Source organism: Giraffa tippelskirchi, chromosome 6 (genome assembly GCF_054371585.1).
Source record: "Giraffa tippelskirchi isolate mGirTip1 chromosome 6, T2T-mGirTip1v1.2.pri, whole genome shotgun sequence".
In the NCBI taxonomy this organism is placed as follows: domain Eukaryota; kingdom Metazoa; phylum Chordata; class Mammalia; order Artiodactyla; family Giraffidae; genus Giraffa; species Giraffa tippelskirchi.
The window spans coordinates 86094292-86117654 of record NC_137280.1 but is presented as its reverse complement, the minus strand read 5'-3'; the positions used below and the strand labels follow the sequence as shown (position 1 = coordinate 86117654).

General features: G+C 47.2%; 1 protein-coding gene across 3 annotated transcripts; it reads left to right on the top strand.

Annotated features, from left to right (window-relative positions):
- Positions 1-4991: 4991 nt before the first annotated feature.
- On the top strand, positions 4992-22630 carry LOC145508602 (cytochrome P450 4F11-like). Of its 3 annotated transcripts, none has more exons than XM_081495596.1 (13): positions 5028-5410; positions 9145-9372; positions 11268-11412; positions 14426-14479; positions 14572-14699; positions 16305-16426; positions 17242-17512; positions 18525-18591; positions 18763-18892; positions 21395-21528; positions 21624-21688; positions 21876-21958; positions 22370-22630. In XM_081495596.1, exons 1-13 carry the CDS (start codon positions 5342-5344, stop codon positions 22542-22544), a joined length of 1671 nt encoding a protein of 556 aa, XP_081351722.1. In that variant the 5' UTR covers positions 5028-5341; the 3' UTR covers positions 22545-22630. The 3 variants fall into 3 exon arrangements, with proteins under 3 accessions (XP_081351724.1, XP_081351722.1, XP_081351723.1); XM_081495597.1 differs by lacking the exon at positions 5028-5410 and adding an exon at positions 8715-8831; XM_081495598.1 differs by lacking the exons at positions 11268-11412; positions 14426-14479; positions 14572-14699 and having other exon boundaries at positions 4992-5410.
- The last annotated feature ends 733 nt before the right edge of the window (positions 22631-23363 follow it).

Here is a 23363-nt window from a genome sequence, read left to right as displayed (position 1 = left end):
AATGGAATACAAATGATGGTTTTACCTCAATCTTAAAAAAACACACACACACTTTCAATTGACCCTGTAAGAAATAAAAAGCTTTAAGTGGTCCATTTAAAATGGTCCATAAAAATGGACCACTTAAAGCTTTTTATTTCTTACAGGGTCAATTGAAAGTGTGTGTGTTTTTTTTTAAGATTGAGGTAAAACTATCATTTGTATTCCATTAAGAATGATCCAATAGACTTGCTTTGAGTGACAGCTTGCTGATGTAATAGCTGATAGCCATAAGGCTTACAAAACTGGAAAGTCTGGGCAAACAAAGGGAGGGCGGGATGCCTAGAATTTTCAGAAGGGTTCATTCTGTTGGTGAATTCAAAACACAACAACGGGAAGAGGTGCGCAGGAAAGGAGGAAACAAGACGTCAGTGAGGGGCCAGCTCAAAAAGAGGATGGGAACAAACTTAGGAGACATCTGGGAAGATTGTTCACCCCATAATACTCAGCCAGGAGGAACTGGGGGAGGGATTTGTGTGCTAGGATTACTTGCTCTGTGCAGTGACTCTGGGTGTGCCTGCCCACCAGACACCCGATCTTGCAAGACCATCATTAAAGCCTTGCTTTCCACTGCATCTCATGTCTCCAAGTCCATTCTTTTGAGTTTGGGGTCTTGAGCGTCTTTCTCACAACCCCATTTTCCCATCAGTTAATACACTATGTTTTTCCCCCACTGTGGAGCTAACCCTTTCAAAGAGTTATGTATACTTGGGTGTCAAACGTCTCCCCTTTCACTAGACAAAGGCTTTGACTTGCCACTAAAGGCTGTGATGGTGAATGAATGAGACGGAGGGAGGAGGAGAAGTGTGATCCCTGTGGGGCCCCAGATGCTGCTGCACCTGTGGGTTTAATTCTCAGTACACACCCAGCCCTGGTCCTGTCACTGGCTGCTACGAGGGTGTCCATTCCTCTCCTGAGTGTTTTGGAGGCTCCTTCTGCTGGAAGTTTTGGAAATAACAAGCTCTAAGACATTTGGTCTCCAAGTCACGTTTTCTCTTGTTAAACCTTTTAAATTTTGTACTAACAGTGTTGTGATAGTTTCAGGTGAACAGCAAAGGGACTCAGCCATATACATATTTGTTGTTCAATCGTCAAGTCGTGTCCTCCTCTTTGTGATGGCATGGACTGCACCACGCCAGGCTCCTCTGTCCTCCACTAGATGTATCCATTCTCCCCTAAACTCCCCTCCCATCCAGGTTGCCACGTAATATTGAGCAGAGTTCCCTGAGCTATACTGTAGGACCTTGTTGGTTATCTATTTAAAATAGAGCAACGTGTTCATGTCCATCCCAAACTCCCTAACTATCCCTTCCCCCAATCCTTCCCCATGCAACCATAAGTTCTATTATTTTGTTCTCTAAATCTGTGAGTCTGGTTCTGCTTTGTAAGTAAGTTAATTTGTATCATTTCTTTTTAGATTTCACTTATAATGGATGTCATATGCTATTTCTCCTTCTCTGTCTAAAGTCATGTTTTCTGGTCCTAACAACTCTTCTCTTAATCATCGGCCTGTTGTATATCGAGGAGTATGAGTTTGGAATCAGTAACATTGTTGTAGCCCATTTTATCATCCTGGGTCAGTGTCAGGTCCAAATGCCCTTGCAGACAGGAGTTTACTCACCCGCTGTGCATCTAGCCAGTGCCTTTGCCCATTAACTAAGCAGACACCTGAATTAGGATAAAAATTCTGTCTCTTCCTCTGCAGGCTCCCTCCTCTCCTTTTGAGTGATGGAGAATGGAATGGCAACCCACTCCAGTATTCTTGCCTGGAGAATTCCATGGGCAGAAGAGCTTCGTGGGCTACAGTCCATGGGGTCACAAAGAGTCGGATATGACTGAGCAACTAACACTACTTTTGCAGCTTACCCACATTCATTTTTTTTTTTTTTTTGGATGAGAAACACCCTTCCTTCTCCACAAGGATGTACTCTATTAACCCCCTCCCTAATCCTCCCACTTTTGTGTGGTGGGGGTGGTCAGGCTACTTTTCAGAAATGGTATCAGCAAAAAATCCCATCCGTGGCAAATTTGAAGCTGACTCTCATGTCTTCAGGACTTTCCTGAAATGTTTCTTGTGTCTTATTTTCTTTAAACCAGCTTATTTGTTCTCCTGTTAACTCTGCCAAGAAGGTGGCAATGCCAGCTTACAGATCTGCCCTGACTCAGTGTGCCTTCAGGGTCTGGTTAAATTTTCTGATCTTTATTATGGTAAGTGAAATACAGCAACTGCTTCCTGCTTTAGTGTCTGGTCAGACTTCACCATCAGTGTGAGTCTCCAGTATGATTAGTTCTTACTTCCCCCTTGATTGGACATGGAGGGAAATTGCCTCACTTTCTCCGTTTATCTCAGCACATTTGAGGAAGGAAGCAAGAATGACACTTTTTAAGTCCATTTGATTGCTCAATCTTGTGTTGGGTCCTTTCAGGGCTGGCCAGGCTTGGGTGAATGGGTGTGGGGTTGATCTTTATTCACTACCCACTTCTCCGTGTCATTCAGGTTTTGCTCAAAGGTCCTAAACAGAAAAGAACAAACTTGATTCTATATTGTATGTATTCCTTTACCTTTAACCTCTGTGCTCTGCTGTCTGTGCTTAGTCTGAAATATATGGTGGTAGCCCATTCTCAAGGCTCTGTCTCCCAGGCTTGACATTTAGAGGTATAAAACTTTTTATTCACATAGGGATAAAAAGTTGTGGCATAAAGAATAACATTTGTGTTACTGGAAGTTTACAGAAACATTATAACCGGACCTTTGAGGATAACTGCAAGAACAAAGTGTTCTAGCATCACCAGACCTTTGAGGATAACTGCAAGAACAAAGTGTTCTAGCATCAAGGAGCTTGCAACAACCAGGTACACCCCAAACCTTCCTTTGATAATAAAAGAAGCTTGAATTTTAACTTCGGTAAGATGGTTCTCAGCTTAATTGATGACTCAGTGGGTAAAGAGTATGCCTGCAATGCAGGAAACACAGGAGACTTGAGTTCAGTCCCTGGGTAGGGAAGATCCCCTGGAGGAGGAAATGGCAACCCACTCCAGTATTCTTGCCTCCCATGGACAGAGGAGTCTCCTGAGCTACAGCTCAGTCACAAAGAGTCAGATGTGACTGAGCACAAGATGGTCCTCTGCAACATCAGTCCACCATCTCCTTGGTCTTCTAGCTTTCCGAATAAAGTCATCAAACCTTGCCACAAACCTCTTCTCTCGATTTAATAGCCTGCCTGGCAGTGAGGCAAGCTATTAAAGCTTGGACTCTGTAACAGGGCTACCTCCTCAGGGAGGCTTTCTTCAATTGCTCCATTCAGAAGAGCCCCCTTGGACATTTTCTAGCAGGCCACACTGTTACTTTCCATCATCATTACCACCTTCTTACTTGGTCTTATTTCCTATTTGCTTCCCCCATGAGACATGAGCACACAATCCAGAGACCTTGTCTGTCTCGTTCATCCTGTGTTTGGGCCCCAGCACTGTGCATGGTACAGAGTGAGTGGTCAGGCACAGTTTCTTGTTGAGGAATGAACTACCTGGGAGGTATAAACCCACCTCTCTATTTACAGAAGAGGACATGAAGATTAGAGAGGGCAATTGACGGGCTCAGTGTCACACAGCCAGCAAATGGTAGAGCTTGGATTTGAACTCAGTTCTGCTGAATTTAGTGCTTGTTTCTTCACTGCAGCCGAGGAAAGGAGAGAAGAAATGCCAGCCAGCAGCTTTCTGCATGCTTGTTCTAGAGAGACCCCTGGCTGGTCTTTATGGTGACACAAAATAAGAACTGCTCACCTGTTTGGGCTCCAAAATCACTGCAGACAGTGACTGCAGCCATGAAAATTAAAAGACACTTGCTCCTTGGAAGAAAATCTCTGATGAAACCTAGACAGTGTATTAAAAAGCAGAGATATCACTTTGTGGACAAAGGTCCATATAGTCAAAGCTATGGTTTTTCCAGTAGTCATGTACAGATGTGAGAGTTGGACCATAAGGAAGTCTGAGCTATGAAAGTTTGATGCTTTTAAATGGTGCTGGAGAAGACTCTTGGGAGTCCCTTGGACAGCCAGGAGATCAAACCAGTCAATCCTAATGGAAATCAACTCTGAATATTCATTGGAAAAACTGATGCCAAAGCTCCAACACTTTGGCTACTTGATGCAAAGAGCCAACTCATTGGAAAAGACCCTGATGCTGGGAAAGATTGAGGGCAGGAGGAGAAGGGGGCTACAGAAGATGAGATGGTTGGATAACATCACCGACTCAATGGACATGAATTTGAGCAAACTCCAGGAGACAGTGAAGGACTGGGAAGCCTGGTGTGTTGCAGTCCATGGGATTGCAAAGAGTCGGACAAGACTTAGCAATCGAACAACAACAATTGTACCCCTCACTGTGCCAAATATTTCTTTTTAAGATTGTGTTTTAGTGGTGGTAGAAGTTCTAGCAGCTCAATGTGGCTGAAAAATGCACTAGAGACTTCAATTCTATTTCCTCCAATTCCACCATGATGTGCAGATTCTTCTGGATTTTTTCAATGCATATACAAACATGTTCTCCCACACACACACTCACAAGTTTTATTTATAGATAGAACCTTTATTCACATACCATTTGAAACATACTTTCCCCTGCTGTTTCTGCTTGTGTCTAATGGGAGGCTTGCGACTCCTTATAAGGTATTATCAGGTCCATTTTAGATGTGAAGAGTGCAGTTGATGTGCTGGGCCCAAGCTAGTGACTCACAGTGACTGCCTCCACTTGTCTGACACAGGCTTGCCCTCTGCCTGACTCTGGGTTGGTATGGAAGGACCTGTGAAGATGGGACAGGAGGCAAGTGGGTCCTCTCTTTCCAACACTCGCTGAGGAGTATTCCATAAGCCAAGCTTGTGTCACTTGGTAGCTGAGATACTCTTTGTTTGATGAAAGTCTTTGACAATGACCTAGAACTTTCCTATCGATGAACAGAATGTCCTCACCTGTGGCTTCCTGCCTCCTGTTCTGGTTCCTTTCCCCTTGTACTGAAACCACACACTTCATCTCAGGACTTATTGAAGCTCATTTTCTTTTATCTTGGTGCAGAAAAATTCTGTGAGAGGCAAAGTAACAGATAAAGAGTGAATTTATTAGCATAGGATGCTTGTGAGAGATACAAGCGGGCAGGCAGAAGGGCTTTGCCCTTAGAAGTGAGTAGGCTTTAGTTTTATAAATGAAAGAAAAGTGGAGAAGATCTCCTTCTTACTCATTTTTTGAGTAAATGTCAAGTTTTCATCATTAATTCCTCCTACAAGTCTTGTGGGGGAGTTTTTGACCCTATATGGCCCAACCGGGAGTGTCATGGTGCTATGTAAAAGAGCAGAAGGCTGGCAACGTATGCACATTCATGGTGAGTCATCTTAGGTTTCGGTATGATGTCACCTTCCCCTAGTTTCTTTCACCTTTCCCCCATATTCCTATGGAAGCTGTGTACAAGAAAGCAGTTTTTCAGAGTCCATTATCTTATAGACCTCACCAGGCCAAATGCAGATCTCATATCCATTGTTCTGTGGCATGCCTTATTCCCGATCATATAGATTAGTGGTCTAAGTAAGTCTGTTTAGTTTTAAAATATTCTGATTGTTGTTTAGCTGTCAGATGTTCTGGGCATCTCCTGTTTGGTGTCTAGCTTTTGGTGATCTCCATGAGTCCCTCTCTATCTTCCCCAAGTGGGTTTTCTAAACTAGCTGTGCAACTATCCTATTCTGTCCCTTTCACCACCACCTGATCTAGGAAGTCAGAGGAGCCAGGTGATAGATGAGGAAGTCCGACACTCATTTATTGCTTCCATATGGGGCCAGAATTTGCTGCCCATGTTGGCCTTCCCAAGTGTCAATTACATGATGTCAAATGTTAGACTGAGTGTCAAAAGAATAAAACCCACTTGCTTTTTTGTGCAGTCTGGGTTTTACACCTTGTTCTGTTCTTGGAGGCTGTCCTTCCTCCTTCAGGTCTCTGCTCACCCTGGCTACTGGACTATGGTAGGACCCCTCCTCAGGCACATCACTCATCACTGTCTGACACATCCTTGGTCATCTGCTCCATCAAAGCCCATCTCCCCACAAGATGTGAGCCTCTTGACAGCAGGAATGACATCTGCAGTGCTCACTGCTTCATTTCAAGTGACCAAAATAGTGTCCAGCTCATAATGTTGTTGCTGTTGTTGTTTAGTCACTCAGTCATGACCGACTCTTTTGTGATCCCATGGACTGTAGACCCACCAGGCTCCTCTCTCCATGGGATTTCCCAGGCAAGTATATTGGAGTGGGTAGCCATTTCCTCCTCCAGGGAATCTTCCTGACTCATGGATCGAACCCGTGTCTCCTGCATTGCAGGTGGATTCTTTATCTTTGAGCCACCGGGGAAGCCCAGCTCATAATACATGGTGCATAATCATATGGTTACAGCCCCAGGAGATATAGATTTTTCTCTTTATTTCATAACTGAAAACAACTCTGAGAACCAGAAAGGTGGAGGCATTGTGCTTCCTGCATCCCTTGCAGAATCCAGACTCCAGAGTCTTAAAGCAACACTTTCTAATACTTGACGAAGTGTACACCGTTCCCCAGCAGATCTAGTTAGATGCAGTTCTGAGTCTGTGTTTCCACGTGGGGGTGTGAGAGTCTGCATTTACTGCAAACTCTCAGGTGATACTGATGATGGGAGGGAGGTGGTTCAAGGGTCAGAGCTTCAGCAGCTGAACTTTAGAATTCACTTTTTGAAACTTTTCTATCTTCCCCATATATTTAATGAACAGGTACTACATGCCAGGCTTTTCAGTCACTTGTAATGTCGTATTTACCTAATTTTCTGGGATGCTGGAGAAAGTTGTTTTACCTGTTTGGATCTCCATCTCCTCTTCTGTAAAAACAGGCTCATGGGTTTGATCTTGCAGATCTACTGGATGATTGCATGAAGAACAACCACAATGACAACAACACCAAAACAATGACTTGCATTTATTGGGCCCTTCCTCTGCTCTATGTGTTTTATACTTATTGTCTCCCTTAATGATTTCCACCATCTTGGGAGGTGGTGCTAATGAAATGTTGATTTATAGATACGGAAGGAGTAGAGTTTAGTGGTTCAGGGTACGCAGGGCAAAGCCTGGGGCACAGCCTGGTCTGACAGCTGTGCAGCTTTGGGCAAGTTACTGACATAGTTTTTGTCTCAGTTTCCTCATTTATAAAATGAAAAAATATAAGGTTAATATACTTAGAGAGCTTAAAACAGCTTCAGTGGCTTATGCGGAAAAATGCTGGTGTGATGGCTGTGGTCCTGCTGTAGAACGCCTGCCTATTCCCGGAACACAGTTGGTCTGCCGTGAGCTGAACCCCTCTGGGAACTGGGGGTTCTTTCTCTTGTGTGTCCCAGGGCTCTGCCTGGTTTATCATATTCTGGCTTTGCCTGCCTGACCCTGATGTGAATGGAACCATCAGGTGGTGAAATCTACTCCTGCAGAGGAGAAGAAGATTATGCAGGGGTGAGGGGGCGGGTACACCCCACACCACTGAGAGTTTTAGGATCCTGTTCTTGAATCCCCGCATCAGGGTTGGGGAGAAGGAGGTTTGGGGCTCCTGATTCTTCCCATTTTTCCATGAAATCCTGTTTGGTGTCCCTCTCAAGGCTCTCATCCAACAATCCCATTTGCCGGATGGGAAGACTGAGCCCAGGGAAGGTTGGCACAGCCCATAGTCACGGTGAGGCTGACCACTCAGGATATTCCAGCTCTTCCCTCCCCTGTGTGAACCCTGTTCCCTATGAGCCCCTTGCAGCCTTACCCTCATGCCTCTAGATGTCCTCTTCCAACTTGGCCCTTTATTCTCTGAATCTGATGCAGGTAATTCACAGCCAGACTGGATTCTATTCTGTTCCCAAAAGTCATGTCTCACCCCAGGCCCTGGGTTGCTTGGAAATAGGACTTGAACTCCTGCCAAGCTGTGTGCCCTGGAGACCAGAGGCTTCATAGTTCTGAGCTTCCTGATTTTGTGCCTAGTTTGTCAGTCGCTCAGTCATGTCCAACTCTTTGTGACCCCATGAACTATAGCCCACCAGGCTCCTCTGTCCATGGAATTCTCCAAGCAAGAATACTGGAGTGGGTTGCCATTCCCTTTTCCAGGAGACTTTCCTGACCCAGGGATTGAACCCAGGTCTCCCACATTGTGGGAAGATTCTTTACCATCTGAGCCACTGGGGAAGCCCATCTGTGCATCATGTCCTTCTGGCCCACATATGGAAAAGAGTCCAGGAGATGTTTCCCCTGCTCACCTGGCACCTAAATGTTCATGCTTTTGCCTGCTGCACCCTGAGCTTGGAAGGGCAGGGGCAGCTGTAAACTTGAGGTTCAGAGTTACCCTTGCCACCTCCCAACTTGTTATCATGGGAGGTACTGAGTCCTGCAGATCCAATTTTCACACTATGGTACTCTGAGCTGATTTGCAGACCTCTCTCAGTAACACTCTAGCCCCTCTTACTCCAAAGTCTATGGGCAGCTGCCAGGTGTGGGATGGGGGAGGTAAAGAGGCTGTGGGGATTGGCTGACTGGGCCACCAAGCCCAGCCTCCCCTGGATCAGAGGTCAGGCTAGGGAGAGAGACTTTCTAGGAGGAGGGGACAGGAAACTGTGTGACAGTAAGTCGCTCCTGATGGAAAGCTGGGAGACAAGAGGCTGGTGGTGGGTGGGTGAGGGTGATATCATAGCTACGGGTGGGGAAGGCTGCCCTAGGCAGTGGCTCCAGGTAGTAAGCTGGCCTGGGAAATGAATAAATACCAGTGGGTAACTAATACATATACTCTGTCTGTGTGTATGTCTTTCTGTCTCTCTCTCTTTGTCTCTCTGTCTTTCTGTCTCTCCTCTGAATTTCTCTGGTTCTCCCTTTCCTCTCCCAGCCTCTGTCTCTCTCTCTCCCTCTTCCTCTGAATTTCTGTTTCTCCCTCCCCTCTCCCAGCCCCTGTCTGTCTGTCTCTGAGCCTTTCTCACCCCATCCCCAGCACTCCCCATCCCTGCCCCTCACTCCCTTGCTCCTCTCCCTCTATCTGTCTCTGCCTCACAGCTCACCATCACTGCCTCTTCCTTCATCCTCAGGATTCACCCTGCACCACATCTGACCATAGGATGCTGGAGCTGAGCCTGTCCTGGCTGGGACTCGGGCCGGTGGCAGCCTCCCCGTGGCTGCTGCTGCTGTTGGTCGGGGCCTCCTGGCTCCTGGCCCGCATCCTGGCCTGGACCTACACCTTCTACAACAACTCTCGACGCCTCCAGTGCTTCCCACAACCCCCAAAACGCAACTGGTTCTTGGGTCACATGGGCCAGGTGAGTGTGAGCAGCAGGACAGGTCTGGGGGATCAGGATGGATGGACTTCCTGAGGGTCAGAAATGGGCCTCAGGGTTTGGGCTGGGGTTTAGGACAGCAGAAAAGCCAGGGAGTCCAGTGAGTGAGCCTCCCTCACTCATTCCTCTGCTCTGCCATTGAGACCTTCCCCACATCCTGTCTTTCCAGCCCTAGCCTGCTTTGGGGTCTATTTCCTACCTGCCTTGCACACATTAGTGCACCTCTGAGGCCAGGCTGCACAGAGCCTGGTCCCTTGGCCTCTCCAGTCTGCATGGTGACCTTCAGACCTCCTCAAGGGCACTGTGCAGGGTCTGCTCTGCATGTGGCCACTTTCCTGTGTCTTTTCATTCTGGGTTACAGCTTCCTCCCAGGAAACAGCTATCACTTCCCCATCCCCACCTATGAGGTAGAGCTACCCACCCCCTCTCGTTTCAGGGACCCCGTCCTCCTCTCTTACTCCCCCCCAACCAAGAGGTCCCACTGGTCCCCTTGCCCCATCTGGATAAAGTTGGACAATCATTTCCTCTTTCAGAAGCCTTTTTAGACCTTCCCCTCCTCCACGCCTGCCCATCTTGTGCCCCAGACCTTGAACTTTCATTGGCCTTTCTCATGATAACTGAACAGTGAATTGTCCAATTATTTATTAACCACCTCCCAATTTGATGATAGTTCTGGTGAGCAGACAGTATAGTGCCAAGTGCAGGGCTGGCATATATTGTAAGCACACAAGGTAAATACTTGAGGACCTAGGTAATGAACTTTCCATCACCTCCCTCGGTCAAAGTCAAAGGTGCTAGGCACCTTCTGCCTAGCAGCCCAGCTAAGAGATGAATGCAACTTTTCTTTCCTGCCTGGGATGAGAACTACAACTTGGGGGAGGATTTACTGCAATTTTACTGTTTATTATGGCAACATTCAGAAGGGAAATAGATTCTAAAGCCTGCAGGGAAGATTTCCTGAGATTCTGGGTCTTGAAATGGTCTCAGCAAGGCCTGGGGGAAGTAGGAATGTTACAAAGTCACTGCAGTTCTGCCGTCCCCTCTAATGGCTTGGCGATGGGGTCTGGTCTTGGTTACTTTTCCTTTCTCTATCCCCTCTTGCTGTGTGACCTCAGATAAGTGACTCTTCCTCTCTGGACCAATCTCAAGTGCTTTGAGTGCTCAGGTGGCCTTTGGGGAGAGGAAAGCAAGTCACAAAGGTGAAAGTGACTTATGTTCACTTGCCGAGAGCATCTGGGGGTATTTGTCAGACTTGAATGGGATACCCAGACTGAGAGGATTCTGAGAGTTTCACCAGGAGACAACCCTCCCTTCTTCCCCCTTTGAGGAACATGGCCTCTGTTTCTTCTGTGTAAATGGTATGCCCATACGTTAGACAGGATGCAGAGCCTGGCCAGCAGAGGTTAGAGCTGCTCTCTTGATGGATAAGCAGAGTTCATGTCTGTCCCTTGTAGTAGATCAGGACTGGAAGGTCCAGGTCTGCAGACCCTTCAGCGTGCAAGGAACTGGAGGCTATGTAGATGGAACAGAATATGAAATGAAGTGAGAACAAACCCAGGGAGGAGTTCTGAGGCCACCCTGCTATCCACAAACCTTCCCAGTGGGCATCTCCTTCTGTGGCCACCCCTTGGGGCTGAAATCACTCCCAGGACAAGAAAAACTTGCCTTCTCAAGCCAAGGTCAGCCTCCCTGTGGGCAGAGAGCCTGTCTTTTTCCTGTGCTCTGGGGTATATCCTTGGGACTTGGAGATGCTCCAGGACCCTCTCTCCCTCAGAGGGAAGGAGTAAGCAGAAGTTCCCTGCATCTGTGCAAAATCCCACACACTGTCCACTGCAGTGGCTTCTTTAGAAGAGTGATAGCCCTTACCTTGCTTGCAGTATCCCTCCACGGAGAAGGGCATGCAGGACTTCACCCAGCTGGTAGCCAACTACCCCCAGGGATTTAGGGTCTGCCTTGGCCCTACCATTCCCATCATCATTTTCTGCCACCCTGATATGATCCGGACTGTCGCCAATGCCTCAGGTACTCATGCAGAGCTTGTGGTGGGGGTGCTATGACACACCTCTGGGCTTCCAGCTCCTTCCTGCCAAGCTTCTATGTGGCCCCTACCAACTCCACTCCACCTCCCCTCATCTCTCTCAGCCATCTTTCTCTTTCCTTCAAATATTCACCAACACCGTTCTCACTGCCTCTTCCCTCCTCCCAAGGCTGTCTCTACCCCACCCTGGTGTTCTGGGTGAAGGACATCCTTAGTCTTGAGGTCACATATCTGGTGTGGTAGGTCAGGACCTGGCCAGAGGAAGATGTTGGGCTGTGACAACCCAGAGAAGAAGCAAGTTTCTCTGCTGGGGCATGTTGGAAGGCTTTCTGGAGGAGGAGTTTCTGGAACTGGGTCTGTAGTGATGAGCAGAAATGTTTTCAAGCAGAGAGTAGAGGGATGCAGTAGGCATCCATGGCCTCCCAGACCCCTTTCCAGGTCTGGCCTCATCCCATCCATCCCCTGTCCAAGAGGAACGAAGGCTTCTAGCTGGTGCAGGATCTGGGTTGCTATTTCCATGACATCTCCCTCTCTGAAGGGTCAGTTTCTTTGACCCAGTCCTGGGGCTTGACCACTTCCAGTTCAGAGCCCCCCTTCTCCAGTCCCCAGGAATCTTCCTGAGGAGACTCTACCACACCCTGGCTCCCTCCCTTTGTCCTCTGTCCCTCCCATCCTTAGACAGTCCAGGCAAGCAAGGGGAACAGGCAGCATGTTGCAGAAACCTTGGCTCTGACACCAGAATGCTGGGTGAACCTAGGAAGTACCCTGGGTGTCTCTGGCTGCTGAAGTTATCTTTCATTGTTAGTAGTGGAAAAAAACCCACCCTATTATGAACTTTGCCAAGAAATCAACTGATGTTGATGGCACCCTCCTTGAGGGTGTATTCAGGCCTAGCTGGGCTCCAGATACTAAATAATGTCATCAGAGATCTGTCTTCATCATTTAGTTCTGAGTTCATCTGTGATGGCTTCCCTTTCATCCTGGTTAAGATGAAGCCCAGAAGCTCAATCCCCACAGAAAAGTCAGCTCATTCACAACATTTCTAGGAAAATGATAGGATTTCCTTTAATTTCCCTTGCCAGGTTCATAGGACCAATTCCTGCATCCACAAGCCTCTGAGTGCCTAGTCTTGGAGGCACAGGGTCCTCTGAGCTATTGTTTTGGGGTTCAGAGCAGTTTAGCGGCTAAGAACTCAAGCTCTGTGTTTGGACAGACTTGGACTACTACCTCAGACTTTCTGTCTGTGAGAATGTCAGCAAATTACTTTATTATGTAGAGCTAGAGTTTCTTCACCTGGAATATGGGGACGAAAGAGAAGTTGCATGAAAATGGTGTTTGGGATCCAAACAGGGAAGTCCCATTTCTATCCTGTATCCTTGCGTGTGTGCTGAGTCACTTCAGTCATGTCAAATTCTGTGTGACCTCATGGACTGTAGCCCACCAGGCTCTTCTGTCCATGGGATTCTCCAGGCAAGAATACTGGAGTGGGATGCCATGCCCTCCTCCAGGGTATCTTCCCAACCCAGGGATCAAACCCCTATCTTACATCTCCTACATTGGCAGGCAGGTTCTTTACCACTAACACTACCTGGGAAGCCCATCCTGTACCCAACAGATCTCAGTTCATAAAAGGTGCGGGAGGGACCCTGGGAAGAGACTGAGAACAGAGGAACAGCTGCTAGAGGTGATCCATGGGTGCAGGTGTCAATCACTGCCTTGCCAGTCCTTGCCTCTGGCAGCCTAGAACAGTGTGAATTGGGTCCTTTCTGTTCCTCTCCAGATTCGGAGCTAAGAGGAAGGTCTCCTCTACACACAGGGCCTGGCCAGCACCTATGGGGACGTGCGCTGCTGGTGGGTGGGGCCCTGGCACGCGATCATCCGCATCTTCCACCCCACCTGCATCAAGCCTGTGCTCTTTGCTCCAGGTAGATGCCTCCATGGCCACAGCTTGCTTGTTGCTATGGCCAAAGTGTTGCTTTCAGCTGTGTGGGTGACCAGGATGCAGGCAGAGGGGGGCGTGACAGAGATACCCATGCCTCTCTCTCGCCTGGACCCCTCGTCTGCCCAATCTCCAGACATGTCTACTCACGCCTAGGACATGTCTGTGTGATATGAGCTGCATGGCCATGTCTGGTCAGGTTTATGTGTCTACCTGAACTCTGGTTACAGCTGGCATATGTTATACCGGTGACACCTGATATATGCACACACCTGAGCTCAGAGATTCACGTCTGAGGCTCAGCAGTGGCCAAAGATATCTGAGGCATGTCAGGGCCTGTCTGGTTCTTCTCTGAGATTGTCTGATTCTCCTGCTGGTCATGTTTGGGCCACATTTGGGGTTTGTCTGAGGTATGGGACTCAGGGTCACTCTGAGAAATGCCTGAGACCTTATATAAGTCTCGTCTGATGCAGGTTTTAGGATATGCTTGGGTCACCTGGTTGAGGTCTGTGTCATCAGTGTATTTAAGTCCTGTCTGGAGCCTGCCTAGGGCACACTGAGGACAGGTCAGATGGTCTTCATGTCCATGGCAGAGCTGTTGTGTCATTCATGTCGGGGCCATGTCAGGACATGTTAACACATGAGGCCATATCAGATGTCTCAGAAGAGGTCAGTACTGGGGCAGATTTGGTGTCCTTGGTCCCCATAATGATGCTTTGTAGAGTGCTGGGCTATGCCTGTGTCTTCATAACATGTTGGACCATGTAGGAGCCATGTCAGGGAATGTTGGTGCATGTTGTGTCATGTTGGGGGTGTGTCTAAGCACACAGAGTTGTGTCTATGGGCTCTGCTTTGCTCTTTTCTATACTGCAGCCTGGTCTGGTCCCTGTTTCCCATCACCTCTCCACCTGGCTTCTGGCTTCCTATGCTCTTGATCCCATTCCTGCTATGGAGGGCTCAGAGCTGGAATGCAGATTCCTGGTTGGGATCCTCTATTCCACACAAAAGACCCTCCCCTCCCCACCTCCCTGGCCCCTGATGGTCCTCATTCCTATCAGCTGCCGCCGCACCCAAGGATGTGATCTTCTATGACTTTCTGAAGCCCTGGCTGGGTGAGTAACTGTGAGTGAAGGGGATTGGGGACATCCCTGGGGACCCAGGGGAAGGTCTTCCTTTGCTCACTCCCCGTGGCTGTCTCTGCTAGGGGATGGGCTCCTGCTGAGTGCTGGTGATAAGTGGAGCAGGCACCGTCGTATGCTGACACCCGCCTTCCACTTCAACATCCTGAAGCCCTATATGAAGATTTTCACCAAGAGCGCAGACATCATGCATGTGAGTCTCTTGAACCCAGGGTCCCAGCTGGAGTCTTGGGGACAATGGGGACTCAGAGACATCGTTTTGGAATTCTGGCTCTTCTGAGCAGCTTGAGTCCATTGTTCTTTCTTTCTGAGCCTCAGTTTCTTCAGCTGTAAAAATGAGTAGGTCATGATCCCTGCTTTGCAGGGGGTCGGGACAACATATGGAGCCAAGTCTCTGGCACATAGTAGGTTTTAGTTTCTCTGTATCCATTAGGGAAACCTTGAAATCTTGAGACATGTTTGGTGATAATGATGCATACTCTGTAGTGGTTTTTCCCGAGTAACAACTTTGAAACAATAAGAGTTTAGTATTGACAACAGGACTGTGGGTCAGTTGGCCAGTCCTTGTGGAGGTGGATGGGGCCACCCATGTATCTGTGATCAGCTGTGGGTCAGATAGGAAGCTTTGCTGAGCTGAAGTTCTGTGCTCTGTGACATTAGGGGCTTGGCTGACTGCAGTTTGATCTAGGACAATCTTGTCTGGCCCAAATAGACTTCTTTTCATGACTATCTTCCTTTAGAAGGTATCTGAGGCTTGTTCACATCACAAAAGCAGGGTTCCATCAGATTGAGGGGAACTGCAATGTCCCTTGGGATCTAGGTTTGGGATGAGCATCTCATCATTTTCAGCATGGTCTACTGGCCAAAGCAAGTCCAGGAGCAGGTCATAAATGAAAGATGGTGAAATAGGCTCCATCTCATAATAGAAGATTCTGAAAAATTACATTGCAAAGGCTTGGGATATATACATAGGTAAATGAAGGACCAGAAAGCAGTCTTCTGTGAAGCGCCTGGGATTTTTCATACATACAAGCTTCAAGTGAGCTTGCTACTGTTTCGTGGATTCTGCCAGAATACATGAGAATCCTGGGTCAGAGACAAAGGACAGTTTCTTAACTTTTGGCACAGAAAACAGCAAACAGCATACAGCATGTGCTTCTAGTTGGTTGCATTGTTCCCCCATGTCACCAAATCCCATGCAGATGACACAGGTGGACTTTGATTGGTGCCTGCTCATGTAGCATGTTGTATTACTGGGGGTAGGAGTATAGGTTTAGGGACTCTATGAATTTTATAGAATTAGAAGCAAGTTTGCTATTGCAAGGGGGAGACATAGCCTCACCCCTCAAGGTTGTTGCCTATAAATATAACTTTGCAAAATGGTTAAGGTAAAGAATGTAGAGGTCTTGCAATTTTTTTTTTTTGCATACCCAACATTAAAGGGCAGGGGTACTCAGGGCTCATAGGGGACATTTTTCTTAATCAATTTATAAAAATAAAAAGGAAGAAAGCTAACATTTGCTGTGCACCTACTTTATGCATTAATGTTACCACAGGATACAAAGATGTAGGAAGCAGAGCCAGGATTTTAAAAACCCAGATCTCCTGACTCCTAGCCATGGGGACTTCATGTCCTAACAGTGACAACCTTCACTCCCACCCAAACCTGGTGCTTCCTGGAAAGGGGAGCCCAGGCCCAGGATGCAGGATCTGGGGGAGTCCATCCAAGTGGTTCAGACTGAGGAGAGGCTCAGAGGAACCAGCTTTTAGCCCTAACCCTGTCTCCTTCTCTGTCTAGGCCAAGTGGCAGCGCCTGATCAAAGAGGGCCACACCCATCTGGACATGTTTGAACACATCAGCCTCATGACCCTGGACAGTCTGCAGAAATGCGTCTTCAGTTACGACAGCAATTGTCAAGAGTGAGTCTCGGCCAAGGGCCTGGAAACATGAGACATAGACCCAAACGAGTAGATGAGGGAGGGAAGAATGGCTAGGAAAATCAGAAGGGACTTCTTGGAGGAGGTGGGTCAGAGCTGGACATTGAACAACAGGAAGGGAAAAGAGAAGGAGATATCCTCTTAGGTAGGTAGAATTGCTTGATAAAAACTAACAGGCTAAAATGAGCAAAGTGTGTGCAATAGTGAGGAGACACCTTGGAAATAAGTTTGGAGGAGTGCGCAGGGTTATATCTTAAGGACCTTCTGAAACCAAACAAAAAGGATAGGAACTTTATTCTGAGATTTCCAGAGAGCCGAGGAAGGTGTTTGAGCACACGAGGGTCATGGTCAAAGTTGAGCTTGGAAGATGTCCAAGAGATGACTTGTCAGATGACTCAAGACCAACTGTGATAGGCACAACACCATTCAACTGTTTTGACACTGGAAGTAAGGAGAGTAGGGAAGCTGTTATCCCCATTGATCAGCTGGGCGAGGACAAGGGTCTGAGCCGAGTGGACATTATGGGGAAGGAGAGGGGAACAGAAACTGGTTGAGAGAGAAAGGAGAGAAGCTTGATGTCTAAGCTGTGCTCTGGGTGCCTGGGGCATGGAGGCAGCTCACGGAGAAGGGATGTGGGTTGAGAAGAGTCTGAAGAGTCACATCTCCTGGCTCATCCCCACACTGTATCTGTGAGCCATCTGTTCTTGGAGCCTCAGTTTCACGATGGGAGGTAGACCCCAGCTTCTGGGCTTCCGGTGTTTTAAGCGGTGGCTTCCCTTCATGCTCTCACTCATCAGGAAGCCCAGCGAATATATCGCCGCCATCTTGGAGCTCAGTGCGCTTGTGGCTAAACGGCAGCAGCAGATCTTCCTGCACATGGACTTCCTGTACTTCCTCACCCCGGGTGGGCGGCGCTTCCGCAGGGCCTGCCACCTGGTGCACGACTTCACAGATGCCGTCGTCCAGGAGCGGCGCCGCACCCTCCCCAGTGAGGGTATTGATGACTTCCTCAAGGCCAAGGCGAAGACCAAGACTTTGGACTTCATCGATGTGCTCCTGTTGACCAAGGTGGGCTCCTCTGGGATCTGAGTTTAAGAAGTAGAATGGACTTAGATCTGATCAGAGAACTTAAATAAGATACAGAGGGTACTGGGGAGTCATAGAAGGTGCTTGAGGAAGGGAATAAAGGGTCAGAGAAAAGTTTTAGAGATGGTTGTGTGGAATATTGTCTGCAGGGACTGCTAAGTCTGAAACCGTCAAGGGCCTGAGATTTTAGTCTACTTCCAAGATGATAAGTTAGTCTGTGTGTGTGTGTGTGTGTGTGTGTGTGTGTGTGTGTGTTGTGTGTATGCAGAACCTTGTATCAGAGTAGAGCACTAATTTCAGTAGTCAGAGTAGAACTTAGCTCTGGTTCTCCATTTGCAAATTCCTTTGAAGCCACCATGATGCTTTTACCTGTACGTGCAGCCATGCTAGCATCACAGCAGAATTACCTCCAGATTTTGAAATTTGGAACCCATACAGGACAGCTAATACTTCTGCCCCTTCTTCCCTAATGTGGGTAGGGAAAGGTATATGGATAGGTGTAGGAAGACAGAGAGGGAGAAGGAGAGAGAAGAGAAGAAAAGAGAGATTGTTTGGAGCTTAAATAAATCATCTTTGGTGAGAAAGCAGTCTATGATTCTATAGGTTTAATACCCATTCCCTATCTCCAGGATAAAAAGATCTTTGGATTTACTCGCCAAGCCTGTGAGCAGATGTCTTTGGGGACAATGCTCAATCTCTAGCTTCCAAAACAAGTTGCTAGTTGATCATCCTGTAACTCAGGTGGACAGTAACTTTTTTTCTCCAAAATCCCTCATCATGTCAAAACATAAAAATACTAATGGATCATTGATTCCTATCACCAGGCACAACATAGGAGGCAAAGAAACAGAGACCTCTGGAGTGGGCATAAGAGGTCTAGGAGTTCAGGGTGGGCTTGGGTTTCTGGATGGATGATGGAGATTCAGAGATTGTTGTAGTTTAGGCTCAGGGACTATGAGCTAGTGTGATTCTGGGGATCTTGCTTTCTCTCCAGGATGAAGATGGGAAGGGATTATCAGATGAAGATATTCGGGCTGAAGCTGACACCTTCATGTTTGAGGGTGAGGGTCCCAGTGTGGGACTACTTAGAAGTCTGGGTCTCCCTATCCCAGGATGTTGTCAAGGGGACCTTGGACCACTCAACCCCTCCCCATCCTCCCCATGGGAGGGTACTGCCCACCCTCTGGTGCTGAAGTAGCCCAGAGATCCAAACCTTTCTGGATACTCCTCAGGCCATGACACCACAGCTAGTGGCCTCTCCTGGGTCCTGTACAACCTTGCAAAGCACCCAGAATACCAGGAGCGCTGCCGGCAGGAGGTGCAAGAGCTCCTGAGGGACCGTGAGTCTAAAGAGATTGAGTGGTGAGTGCAAGTCCTTGTGGTGTGTTCCTGAACCCCTCTCATTGACTCTGCTTCCTGGCTGGGGATAAGAGAAATTTTGTGTGGATTTTGTCATTGTTACTCAGCATGGATAGCAGGGCAAAGTTTTCTGGCTTTTGGGACAAAAACTTGGACTTCTGAGATAACCGGTGACAATGTGGGTGGGCAGATGTTGCTACTTAGCACATATTCAGTATGTGAACTTCCCCTCCACTCTGTTACCTTTCTCTCTAAAAGTCACATGTTTTCAAACATCTTCACTCCGTGAGTGTTCGCTGATCTCCTGCCCCCTATATCCTCATATTATTTAGTCCAGGATTCACATGGAACTCTTAGGGACTAAAGTCATTCAACACTTGTCCAGGAATACCTGCATCTTCCTCCATCCAGTCCCCATTCAACAAACACTGGTACACTACCTCCCTCTTCTCAGTTCTATGACATCTCCAATTCTTCTCAGTTCCATTCTGTGTCCTGGAGACTCAGGAAGGACCAGACCCAGTCTTGCCTTCTAGGAGCTCTCAGCCTGGTGAGGAATAGTCCCAGGTCAGAACACTCCCAGTGTAGATAGCCATGGCAGGGTTTAGATTTTTAGAGAGGAAAGTCGAGATTGGAAAAAATGGCCTCAACTTAGATCTTCCAAGATGAGCAGTAGATATTTTGAGGTGCATTTGAGGTGCTCTATGGTCAAGAAATAGCAGGGCCAAAATGAAGAGATGGAGAGTAAGAGGGTGTAGGGGAGAAGGGGAGTGAGAGGCAGGAGGGAGGGAAGGGTTCGATTGGTACATGTGATTGACTGTGTAAGGCAGATTAATTCATAATATTAACACACGCTATTCCAGAGTGTGGAATGGATGACCAATTTTGGATAGTAAAATAATATAGTTTAAATATAGTCTGAAATTTTGGTGTGGAGATCATATGCACATTTTGTTAAATTAACCCTTGAATACTCTCATTGCTATGGTGAATCATATATTCTACCTGGACAGAGAAACATCTATATGTTCATGTAACGTACAGACACTAACATTTTTCGCTAAATTTAAACCAAGTAGTTGATAGCATCATCATCTTCTTTTCTATTATTTCTCATAGGAAAGTTAATAATGTATGGATATAAATTTCTTGCCCAGTGAACATGGTAAAACTAAATATGGAGTGTCATCTCAATAGGAAAAATAAAGCCTGTTTAATAAGAGCTCTTGTAACAACTGGAGAGCTAGATGGAAAAAATGAATCCAACTTCTTTCTCAAGTCTTATATGAACATAACATCAGCATGAATCAAAGACCTAAAAAATAAAATAAATGAATCTTAAAGGCTCTAGAGGTCTTCCCAGGTGGCACAGTGGTGAAGAATCCACCTGCCAATGCAAGAGATGCAGGAGACATGGGTTCTATCTCTGGGTTGGGAAGATTCCCTGGAGCAGAAAATGGCAACCCGCTCTAGTATTCCTGCCTGGAGAATCCCATGGACAGAGGAAACTGGTGGGCTACAGTCCATGGGGTCGCAAAGAGTCGGACATGACTGAGTGACTGAGCACACACAGGCACAAAGGCTCTAGAGGAAGCCATGGGAAATTATTCGCAGTTTCATAGAAGAGAAGGCCCTATTCTTGACACAAGTCCAGGAGCTGTACAAGAAGACATTGATATATTGTTACATGAAAAACACACTGACCAGGGTGTACATTATACAGCATGCTATTAACACTATATAACTTTAAAAATGCAATACAGTCTCCCTGGAAGGATACATAAATACAGTTACCTAGGGAAACAGTGAGGAGGGGAAATGAGTGGTGGGCAATAGGAGTTTTCTAATTTTGAACTAGTTAACTGTACCATTTATTAAGAATTTAAACACCACACAAAATGAAGAGGATTAGGGAAAAAACTCAGTCCCCTTACTGAATCTTATCTTCAAAATTTATAGAAGTTGTCTAGTGAATTCTCTTGTTTTCTAAGTAAAAAATCTCTATCTTCCCAAAATGACACATTTGCCCCCACATTCAAATGGTATTTCTCTCCTCTCTCCCACATTTAATTGCATTAACTAGTGTCTGTAGTGCAGTAATAAATAAGAGTAAACATTGAATCTGTTTCTTTTGCTTCTTACTCATCTGCCTTTTCAGTTTGTTCTTGCTGTAAAGAATAATATACTTTTATACAAATTTTTGAATATTTTTATGGCTGGATTTTGGGTATGTTGCTCAGAAAAGTTTCTGAAAACATCAGGCTAAATTTTGTCTGGTTCTTCTGTGATAACTGCTTTTCTTTCTATCTTTTAAAAAGTCATTTAATTGAGGTACGAGGGACAAAGAAAAAGCTGTATCATTTATGCATATGACTTAATGAGTTTGGAGATATTTGATCCATCTGTGATTTTGTTCTAGGCAGAGAGGATATTATGGGGTACCAGGAAGGCTGGTGGTGTGTCTCTGTTTTTGCTCCCTGGATAATTGTCATGAGTTTCCCATAGGGACGACCTGGCCCAATTGCCCTTCCTGACCATGTGCATCAAGGAGAGTCTGCGATTGCACCCCCCAGTCACAGTCATATCCCGACGCTATACCCAGGACACTTTGCTTCCTGATGGCCGGGTCATCCCCAAAGGTACTCACAATGACTAGGGGTGGAGGTTCCTGGTGAGAAAGAGGGGCCAATCAGGCAGTGAGGACCTAGTCCTGCTGCCCTCTCTTGTTCCACAGGTGTTATCTGCCTCATCAATATTGTTGGGACCCACCACAACCCATATGTGTGGCCAGACCCTGAGGTGATGCCTCCCCCATGCCATACCTCCATCATCCCTGTCCATTCCCCTTGGGAGGCCCCGGGGAGACTACAGAATTCTGATTGGCAAATCAGACATCACCTCCTTTGCATTATAAATACATTTGCCTCTCCAAGGATGGATGTCCTGGGAGAGCCCATCCAGTAGCCTTGTCTTGTCTTGCCCCCAGGTCTATGATCCCTTTCGCTTCAAGCCAGAAAACATCAAGGGGAGATCACCTCTGGCTTTTATTCCCTTCTCAGTGGGTCCCAGGTGAGGGTAGTGGGCATCTGAGGTAGGGATGCGGTGGTGTGTTGGGGGTTCTGGGACTGAGATTCCAGACATGACTCTCTGGCAGGGGAGTGGGAAAAATGAAGATGGTCAGAGTTTTGGCTCTCCTTCCCTCCCCTCCCCTGGAGGTTATAAGAAAGTGTTTGGGGAATGACAGTGGGTCCAAGGAGGGGTCTACATTGTGCTGGGAGTCCTGTTTCCCTGCCTGCTGGTCTGTGTTTCTGACTGGGTTTTCATTCAGGCTCAGATATTCAAGCCTATGTGGGGGTCCCAGGCAAAGTTCGCATTTTCTGTCACTATAGGTGGGTATGAGAGTTGTGAGCTAGATTCTAGGAGCGATGGGGCCTGGATGAAGGTTCCCAGCACGGTCAGAGACCTCACTCTGGCCCACAGGAACTGCATCGGGCAGACATTTGCCATGACGGAGATGAAGGTGATCCTGGCGCTCACGCTACTGCGCTTCCGCCTCCTGCCCGGTGAGGAGCCTCGCCGGAAGCCAGAGCTGATCCTGCGTGCAGAGGGCGGACTTTGGCTGCAGGTGGAGCTGCTGAGTGCAGGCCAGCAATGACCCAGAAGCCTCTTCTCTCCTGGAATCCTTCCTGGGTCTAGCCACCTCCCTGAAAATTCCCAGGAATAAAAACTATGTGTTCTTTTTAATGGCTGAGTAATATTCCACTGTGCATATGTACCACAGCTTTCTTATTCATTTGTCTGCTGATAGACATCTAGGTTGCTTCCATGTCCTGGCTATTATAAACAGTGCTGCGATGAACATCGGGGTACACGCGTCTCTTTCAATTCTGGTTTCCTCGCTGTGTATGCCCAGCAGGAGGATTGCTGGGTCATATGGCATTTCTATTTCTAGTTTTTTAAGGAATCTCCACACTGTTCTTCATAGTGGCTTTGCTAGTTTGTACTAGTGGGCTCTGTGGGAGAGGGTGAGGGTGGGATGGTTTGCGAGAATGGCATGGAAACAGGTATATTATCATAGTGAAATGGATCGCCAGTCCACGTTCAATGCATGAGACAGGGTACTCGGGGCTGGTGCACTGGGATGACCCGGAGGGATGGGATGAGAAGGGAGGTGGGAGGGGGGTTCAGGATGGGGAACACATGTACACCCGTAGTGGATTCATGTCAATGTATGGCAAAACGAATACAATATTGTAAAGTAATTAACCTCCAATTAAAATACATAAATTTATATTAAAAACCCTCCACAAAACTCAACATTCAGAAAACTAAAAAAACAAAAAACTGTGTGGTCACTTCTGCGCTAGTCTCATCAAGAGCCAGTAGGGGGCGCTTGGTACTTGCTAGGTTCAACAGGACCAGCGTGGCTGTGAACTTGGGGGATAGGAGGAATGTGTGTGGAAGGGGACACTGA